This window comes from Otolemur garnettii, unplaced genomic scaffold, assembly GCF_000181295.1.
Source record: "Otolemur garnettii isolate 467f Iridium unplaced genomic scaffold, OtoGar3 scaffold00087, whole genome shotgun sequence".
Lineage (NCBI taxonomy): Eukaryota > Metazoa > Chordata > Mammalia > Primates > Galagidae > Otolemur > Otolemur garnettii.
Genome location: NW_003852482.1, coordinates 5,523,471 through 5,532,903, shown reverse-complemented (window position 1 = coordinate 5,532,903; position 9,433 = coordinate 5,523,471). Strand labels below are relative to the sequence as shown.

Here is a 9,433-nt window from a genome sequence, read left to right as displayed (position 1 = left end):
AACAAATCAGTTCTCCTTTCCTTCTGAAGTGTGCCAATCTCGACAAGGTACAGTCTGTGGCCATTAGTTGAACTGAATGTGGTTCTCTCAAGGGAAGAGAAGTAGCTTTTACAACATACATGCTAATGAAGTACAACGACATAGAGCATTTAAAACAAAATGTCCCTATATTTATTCTCTATAGACAGATTTTTGCATTAATATTTATGAGGGATTCCTCGTTTATTTCTCCCAGAGATTCTTATCTTGCCCAAAGAGAGGGGATAAAAGATAAGTAACATTACCCAATTATCTTTTAAACAGCTACAAAGGACCATCTTATTTATCTGCATCCTGCTCCTGGCTTAATCCTTCCTAATATACCACTTTGCTCTTAGCAGCCCCTCTCAGCAGCCCCAGGGGCCTGCTCCCCCTGCACAGCACACTGCCAGCCTCTGCCGGATTCCAGGCCCTGCTTGCTGCCAGAACCTCCAGATCCATTCCTATCCATTCCTACCCATCATCCTCACTCAGCAGAAGGATCGCCACCAGGGACAGACCTGCGACTCCTGAGCCTCACCTGTGAGCACTCCTGTCTGTTCAAATAGCACCTGATTCCTAGCCACTTAAATACCCAGCACTGCCAATTCACTAAGAGCTACAAACAGTATGGACAAATGTCCAGAACACACTGTAGATGTAGAAAAGATGTTCTCAGCCTCATTAGCCAGGGGAGTGGCACAGAGGAGAAGCCTTCAGAGCACGAATCAGGCTAGGCAGTAAAGGAGACACAGATCGCCCTGGTCCTGGTCCTCAAGGACTTTGTCTAACCACAACACGGGGCCAAAAGTGGCAATTGCTGTGGAAGGGATACAAAACCGAAGCTTTACACAAGAGAGGAGCTGAAGGTTTCCTTCTGCCTGATCACTGAGTTACATTTTTCCTTACTCAATGACAAACTCAAAGACACTTTCTTCCTCTACCTGCCAATAACAGGAACACATAAACACATAAAAAAGGACATTGCAGGAACTATTGCTGGCTGTGTCTTCTCTAAGCCCTCAAATGAGAAGCTCTAAAAAACAATGAGGACAGGCAGCCCTGGAGATGAGACCTGTGAGGGAGCCAATCCCAGCCCTTTGCCTCAGAACGCTTTCCAATGCTTCAAGGCAAATAGAAACAGGCGTGAACAGCAACAAAGAGCAGGACAAAGAAATGGCCGCTGGGCAGTGAGACTTTACAACCCTGGTGGGCAGAGCTGGGGCTCTTCCACTCCCACTCTGAGGCTGGGCGAGCAGGTTGGCCTCACAGAGCTCTCAGTACCAGATATCTGACCACAAGGAATTTCTTTCTGTCACTGTGTCAAGATGGTGTGACAGTGCTCCCACTCCTTCACTGGCCACACCTATAAAACTTTAAAATAGCTAGGTATGCTAGCTCCTACCTATCTTTTAACTGTTTCACAAAAACTGGCTGAAAATAACAGACTGAGAATTGTTCTGTGGTCAAAAAAGAGGGATATAATGAATTCCAGGATTTAGGATCCCAATACAGGTAACCCCCTGCCATCTGAAACATTCCTATTCAAACTCAGGACACTGAATGGATATGGACACTTTTTTTGAAATAAGACTGGTATCCCGCAGTCTTACTGGAGACAATGCCAGTCTTGTAGGAAAAAGGTAAAAGTAGTACTGCGTCAGGCAGCTTAAACATGTCTGGTATTAAATGAGCTTTGGTGGTGTTGGTTATTTGAAACTGATCTCTTCCTTATTAATATGGTCCCGCAATGGAGAGAAAAGATTTCTCCATGTTCTAGAATGCAAACAATGTTTTAATCTTTAATTACATTCTCAATTTCAACTCTTCTGGAGAGTTATAGCCACCTAGGCCTGGGATTATTTCTTTATTACATAGCCTCTCTGTGGTATTTAATGAATATTGTTACTTAATACTTGCCAATAGGGGAAAGAAGGACTTAGTGAAATTCTACCCAAGTTTTGATGATTTTTTCCGAAACTTACAGCTGGAAAGTTCTCTGTTTCCTCTGTGGGACATCAGTACTGGCAACACATCTGCCTTGCTCACCAGCCCAAGGTCAAGGGGAGACAGTCTGGAGAAGCACAAGTTCAGGGAGTGCAAGCCTGGGTGATAAGCCATTCTTTAGGACCACAATCTACATTTCTAAGGATCATGACAATTAACCAGTTTGCTCCTCATTCCTGGTTTATTCACTGTTACTCTGCTTGGAGGCAAACTAAACCAAACTCTAAAGAAAAGAGATATCAGACATTCTTGTTCAAGGCTTCCACAGCCCTCAAAGTTGAAAATTTTAATATCAATTAATCACCATATAACCAAATACAAAAAGCAGGAGTCCTAGGAACAAAACAAAGCCTGGGTAATCAATTAGAAAATCAAGCCCCTACAAAGACGTACCTTCATAGTCACTGTGCACAAGGCATCTACCAAGGTTTTTGTAAGAGGGAACTGCAGAAATCTGGAGTTTGTTTGTACGACAGAGGGAAAAAAGAACTATTCTAAAAAGTCTCAAAAATCAGTAACAGGGCGGCACCTGTGGCTCAAAGGAGTAGGGTGCCATCCCCATATACCGGAGATGGTGGGTTCAAATCCAGCCCCGGCCAAAAACTGCAAAAAAAAAAAAAAAAAAATTCAGTAACAGAAGAGATGCTGATATAACCGTGAGGAAGCTATAAGGAGAGACTCTGGGTTTAGTGAGCTTCACCCTGGCAGGTATTTGCCTTGCTCCGTTTAAATGTCTACGACCACAATAACCTCCTGCCCTCATGCGTCACTATCGCCAAGGACAGATCACGGTGCTACTTTGCTCCCTATGACTGCTGTTGGTTTATATTAAGCAAAAGACAACACAAGCTTCTGCCTTTCAAGAATAGCAGCAGCTTTCACCACACATCTTGGAAAGAATCCAAGCATCTGGATAAGCACCATGTGTAATTTCAAGTTGATGATCTTCTTGGGAATTAGTGTGCAAGGCAGTAGCACAAAATGAGCCTCTTTCAGTTAAACTCCCAGAACCAAGTGACCGGCGGTACCCAAAGCAATCTGTTGTTCATATACTGGAACCCCTACATGTAAGTGCTGTGTCATTATCCCCGTTACCTCCTGAATTGGTGGCACTTCTTTCCAGTAACACTTGTCACTGCATGCTGCTTTTGAGGTGTTGCTGTTACTCAAACCTGAGAGGCAGGTTACCCAAGAATCAAAGTGTGAAGACTCTCTGCACTCTCGACAGTATTAGACAATACGGAAACAGGTGCAGAACTCTGAGGAAATGGTACCAGTAGGCTGCAAAGAACATCAGATAATACTATTCAGCAATAAAATGGAATGAATCACTGATACATACAACATAAATCAATCTCACAAACATCATGCTGAGTAAAAGACACCAGAAAGCAAACAGTATGTTCTGCACGACTCCACTTATGTGAAGTTCTAGAAGAGGCAAAGCTATGGTGTAGACACTGAAACAGAACAGTGGCTGCCTGGGGTGCTAGAGAAACTAGAAATAATAAGCACAGGCAACTCTTTAGAGGATTTTTGCTGTAAAGAGGAAAGACATGAGGTAGAGCTAGAGAGGTGAAGAGATGGGTGTTCTTATAGGAGACAGTTTCTGGGTAAGCATGTTTTATCTACTAACAGGAATGATCAGGAAAAAGGGAGCAGTGATGGTACAAGAGAGAAAAAGGAGACAAATGGAGAGATGGCCCAGAGCAGGAGAGAGGGGAATGGGATGTAGTTGGCAAGTAGGAGGGCTTTCTTAGCTGGGAACATGAACGGCTCATCTCCAGTGATTGGTAAGAAGAACGCTCAGGAAGGAAAAGGGCCTCTAATTCACCGGAAAGGAACATGATACAAAAGAAACTACTTGTACTGACAACTTCTGGGGGATAGAGGTTAAGTTTTGTAAAAAATAATTTTTTTTTCCTTCTGAAAAACTATTTGTTTTCCCTCAATCTAAAAGAGATCTAGGTGTGTAGACTAAGGACACAGAAGAGTCTTCCGCCTCTGCTGTCACTGGAAGCCAACATTTCAAGCAGAGCTGCTAAAAGCTAGGAGTCCCAGGCCATTCAGCTCGGCCTTGCTGATTGCAACCAACATTATGTAACACAAAATCATACCAAAACACCAGAAAGTCAAGACTGCTGTCTAAGATGAACCACAAATGCAGCTACCTCTTACTTATAATAAATACACACATCATCTCAATAGACAACTTTCTAGATCAGTCAAACCAAATAGCCAACTCTCCAGGCTGATCTCAATCCTCTGAGAGTGAAAAGCCCAACAATGTTCACACAGCAACAGGGGACACAGGCTGTTTATGAAGATAATTAGTGCCCCTTCTGCAAAAGGTTTTCTTCATCAGAAAAAACATTTTTATTTTCTTACAGGCTTCTCTGAAGAGGAAACGATATGAATCATTAATCCCACAAATCACTCATCCTATGGGAACTCAGAGGGGAATGTGAGTCTTCAAAGACTACTACTGTTAGAACCAACAGCATTTTAAAAACAAACACATATAAATCTCCTGCATTTGGTCACATCTGTGGTCTTGGCATAGTTAGCAAAGCCAGTGGTTTTGCTATAGTAGCCTTAGTGCCATCCAACCACGACACAGCCAGCACAAACCCACCCATCATCACTCTGACAGATGTGTGGAGCTGCAGAGGAGCTATGTGAGGAACCAGCCACTTGGCCCTTCCCAGTTTCCTATACTGTTTAGAAATAAAACCCTCCCTCAGAATCCTGTGCGCCTGTGCAAGAAAGCATCTAGCTGGCTCTTCTGCAGCCTTCACAGCAGGCAGCAGAGAAATGTGGGGAAGGGCCGTCCCTACATGGACTCCTCTCGGCACTGCTGGACATACCAGTCAACTTGGTGCACATTGCTTGGAGCAGCAGATGCTCTGCTGCTTATTTGTTCCCCCGTCTTTACGCCAAGCTTCCTGAAAGCCAAGATTTTATCTTACCCATCTCTGGGTCTCCAGCACAGGGCACAGAACCAAGCACTCACAGGCCCTAAGTAAACATTTCGTGAACAAGTAAGGGAACAGAGTTCACAGGCTCAGCCATTCTTTCCTTTGGGCATGTCTCTTTCTCCTGGTTGGCAAATGCGGTGATTTTAGAATACATCCATAAATTCTGACACTACTTCTTTCAAAGGAGAGTCTCATCCCCTCCCTTGAACGTCAAGGCAGATTTGAGAATGAATAGGATGAGGTGGAATAAATACTATGTACCTTCCCAAGAGTAGGTCATAGAAAGGACAGCTTCTGGCTGGCCTCTGCTCTCTCAGATTGTTGGCTCTCCAGAAGCCCAGAAGGCATGTTATGAGGATAGTCTGTGAAGGCCTGTGTGAAGAAGAACCGAGGTCTCCTGGCAATAGCCAGGTACCAACTTGCCATTTTCCATGTGAGTGAGCCACCTTGGAAGATGTGCTTCTAACCCTAGGCAAACCTTCAGCTGACTGCAGCCCTGACCAAGATCTGGGTATAACCTTTTTTTTTTTTTGAGACAGAGCCTCAAGCTGTCCCCCTGGGCAGAGTGCCGTGGCATTATAGCTCACAGCAACCTCCAGCTCCTGGGCTCAAGCGAGTCTCCTGCCTCCGCCTCCCAAGTAGCTGGGACCACAGGCGCCCGCCACAACGCCTGGCTATTTTTTGGTTGCAGCCGTCATCGTTGTTTGGCGGGTCCGGGCTGGGGATTCGAACCCGCCACCTTAGGTGTACGTGGCTGGCGCCTTAGCCGGTTGAGCTATAGGCGCCGAGCCTGGGTATAACCTTTTGAAAGACTCTAAGCCAGAATCACCCAGACAGGCCTCCCAAAGAGATAATGCTTATTGTTGTTAAAGCACTAAGTTTTGGAGTAATTTATTACAAAGTAATAGATAATTAACATGGCAACCTTAGAGGATTTTATAAGGGGGTTCAAAGGATTTCCTGAATGACTAAGTTATAGTAATGCCATGGTTATTTAGTACAATAATAATAAAAATTTTGTAATTAGGCGTCTTCTACAGAATACAACTATAATGTAGCTATTAATATACAAATTCAAATATTCTATAGATCAAATTTAATTATCTTAAATTTAACAACTCCAATAAAAGGTTGGGATACGATAAACAACAACATTACTGTTACAATACAATCCTTTTTGGAGCTTATTTTTGATTTTAGAAATTATATACTAATATACATAGAAAAAAGTCTACTTCAATATCCATTAAAACTTAAATAACTTTCTTAGGGTGACAGTATGATTAGTTTTTGTTATCTTTGGTATTTTAAGTCTACATTATGTATACACTACTGTTTTGTTTTTTAACTTAAAAAGGACTTCTTAGGGTAGCAATAATGTGGCTCTAGACAACATCAACATAATGACTGGCACACAGTAGGTGGTCAATCAAAGACAATGGGTATTTTTAGACCCAGATCCTGCCTCCTGGACAGCCATCCATACGGATGCTAGACAACATGGGCCCAACAAGCTCAATGATATGAAAAAGTAGCTGCCACTTTTCACAGGAAATAGGCTACTTAGTATAGGAAATCATTTCAATGTTGTATTCTTAGGACACAATAAGCACTTTTCTCTTTGAAACTAAGTATTTTGAGTGATTTACTATAAATTTATAATGACAGTTGTGAACACTTCTCTCTTTCTTTTTTTTTTTTGGCATGAGAACAGAGTCTGTTGATTGCCCTGATGCCTAAAATAGTTTCTAAGTGTCCTCATAATAGCATGTCACCTGTAAACAGGTTTCAAGCCAATGCAAATTAACAAATGGTGAACAGATGGACTAAGAACTGACTTTTGTCAAGAGAGAGTTAGCAACAAACACTTTCTGGCTCCAGTCTTATGGGACCATTAGAAAGTCTTTTACTTCTTGCCAAACATCTTGCCTCAGTAGACGATCCACGCAGGGAAAATGACAAGTTACAAGGCTCACTAGACTTTAGAGAGCTGAAAGTTGAGATGTGCCGAATCACCAAATCAACACTTGAGAAACAACAGATAGAGTAACTTTCCTTAAGAAGCTTTCTGCCAAACAGTGAAAACACTTGTCTTACATCACTAGAAGCCATTCCTGTAGTCAGCCTTTTTAAAAAACAAAACAAAACATGGAGCCTGTGAGTATATGCAGCATATAGAAGCTACTATTTGGAGGCTGGCTGGTTATGTTCACCGTCTCCTGGAAGCAAATGGAAGAGTGAAAGTCCCAGATGTAGTGGTCTAAGGATGGACTCCCAGGACTCACCCCTCCTCCTTATTCTCCCGTCTCTGTCCTGCTGACTCCTTGCAAAGGCCCTCTTTGACTACTCTATTCAAGCAGTGTCTTCTACCCTCACACCTTGCCATCCATTTTTATTTCCTTCCTGGCACCAATCATAACTAAAACTTATAGCATTAATTTGTTAATTTGTGTAAGGGTGCTTTATTTTGTCTTTTCTCTCATTAAATGAAAAGCTTTAGGAAAGAAGACCATATCTGCCCTGCCTGTGTTTATATTTCCCACACCTAGAAGCCTATCTAGCACACAGTAGGTACAGTATTTGCTAACCAAACAGAAAATAAATGAGATCTTAAGCAAAGGAGGAGCCTTACATAGGAACATTCCTTTGGACTAGAAAAGTACAAATGCAGTTTGGAACTGCGGGGGTAAACAAAAGGTGCAGGAGGAGGAGCAGGCCAAGTGAGAGGGTGCACTGCAGTCTCGTGGGCGCACAGTCCCTTGGGGCAGTGTACATGCCCACAGAAAGGCAGTCAGCAAGGACTAATGTGTCCCCATCACTGAGTGAGCCTTGGCACTCATCTGCTAGGGCTTCCGATACAAAATAACCCAACAAGGTGAATGGCTGAGTCAACCCTGGCCCACCCAGGGGGATATACCACCACAAAACAAGGAACAAAGAGACGGGATGAATCTAACGGATATTATAGTGAGTGGAAAAAAAGCTGATGCAGAAGATTGTTAGGTGCCTAAACCATTCCCCCATCACCCCGGCCAGAACAAAAGGCCTACCTGCGGCCACCCCAAGAGTCACCTAAGACCCTAGCCCTCTAAAGGCTTCCAAGCAACCTATGGAATCTCCCGCCCCCTATGCCAAGTATAAAAACAAGCCCCCACCACTCTCGGTGCAGCTGCCATCTTTTTCCAGGCAGTCTCAGTTCCCTTTCATTAAACTTGGCCTGAACCTCTCCTGGTCTCGTCCCTGGGAGTTCAGTTATATGATTCCATTTATATAAAGTTCAAGGACAGGCAAAATTACCTGTTTAAAGAAGTCAGAATACTGTTGAAGTCAGGGAGGAGAACAGCACAGGTATAGAACAGGAGTAGGAAGAGGAACCCTGACGGGATTCTGAAGGGGTGACTACAAGGATGTACACTGTGTGAAAAATTCAGCTAGCTGAACCCTCTCTGAATCTGACTGTTTCTGTTATCTCTCCTAATGGGAAAGAAGAACACATATGTTACTATTTAACAAAAAACAAGTGAGCTCAGCACGGATTCTAATCCCAGCTCTAGCAGATTCTCAGCCTATGACTGGTCTATAGTTTACCAGAATGCACTCCTCAGCTGTCTCACTTGTAAAATAAGAACAGCCAAATTTATGTTCTGCCACCACTGGGAATGTGATAAGGAAACAAACAATAAGCTATAAGGTATCCTAAAACACTATGTGGAGAAGTCCCACATGAAATATGTGAAATACAAACTGCATGACAGCTAGTGCACAAGGAGCTAGGCAAGCTATCTTACTGCTATGCTTGGTTTCTAATTCTGATTGATATATTTTGTAAAGAAACAATTTTGAAAAATAAAAAATCACGTCTCCCCAGCCAAAAACAAGAACAAAATAAAAGTTCGCCCAGGACTAAAGTAGTTTTTCAAGCCCATCACTTACTGAAGTGGTAAGACAAGAGTTGTGGGCTGAGCCTTTGGCCTGCGCTTGGCAGACACGCCCATCTGATTAGCAGACCTCTTCAGTGACTGCTGATTCAGGAGGCCAGATGCTAGACCTGCGTGGTACTGCAACTGTGGAGAAAAGCAAAACAAAAGGGGAAGAAAAACAGTTTTGGGTAAAAGCAGGACAAAGGGTATTAGACTATCAATACTTAATAATCTCATCCCTTTAGAACATTTTAAGTAATTTCAAATACAGCTGCTAACATTCCACCTCCAGGAATTTCTCCATAAGAAGATACTGTAACAAAAAAGAAAAGAAAAGAAAGAGGAAAGGAAAGGAAAAGAGAAGAGAGGAGAGAAGAGAGGGGAGGGGAGGGGAGAAGAGAGAGAAGGGAGGAGAAGAGAGAGGAGGGCGGAGAGGAGAGGAAAGAGGAGAGGAGAGGTGAGCAGAGGGGAGAGGAGAGGAGAGGAGAGGAGAGAGGAGGAGAGAGGAGG

At 43.2% G+C, this 9,433-nt stretch overlaps 1 protein-coding gene across 1 annotated transcript in view; it reads right to left on the bottom strand.

Annotated features, from left to right (window-relative positions):
- Positions 1-8,890: 8,890 nt before the first annotated feature.
- MED27 (mediator complex subunit 27) overlaps positions 8,891-9,433 on the bottom strand; it is an 80,743-nt gene continuing 80,200 nt past the window's right edge. The window contains exon 3 of the mRNA XM_023516148.1: positions 8,891-9,067. Coding sequence (XP_023371916.1) covers positions 8,933-9,067 — 135 coding nt within the window. The 3' untranslated portion in view covers positions 8,891-8,932. The remainder of the gene's footprint in view (positions 9,068-9,433) is intronic.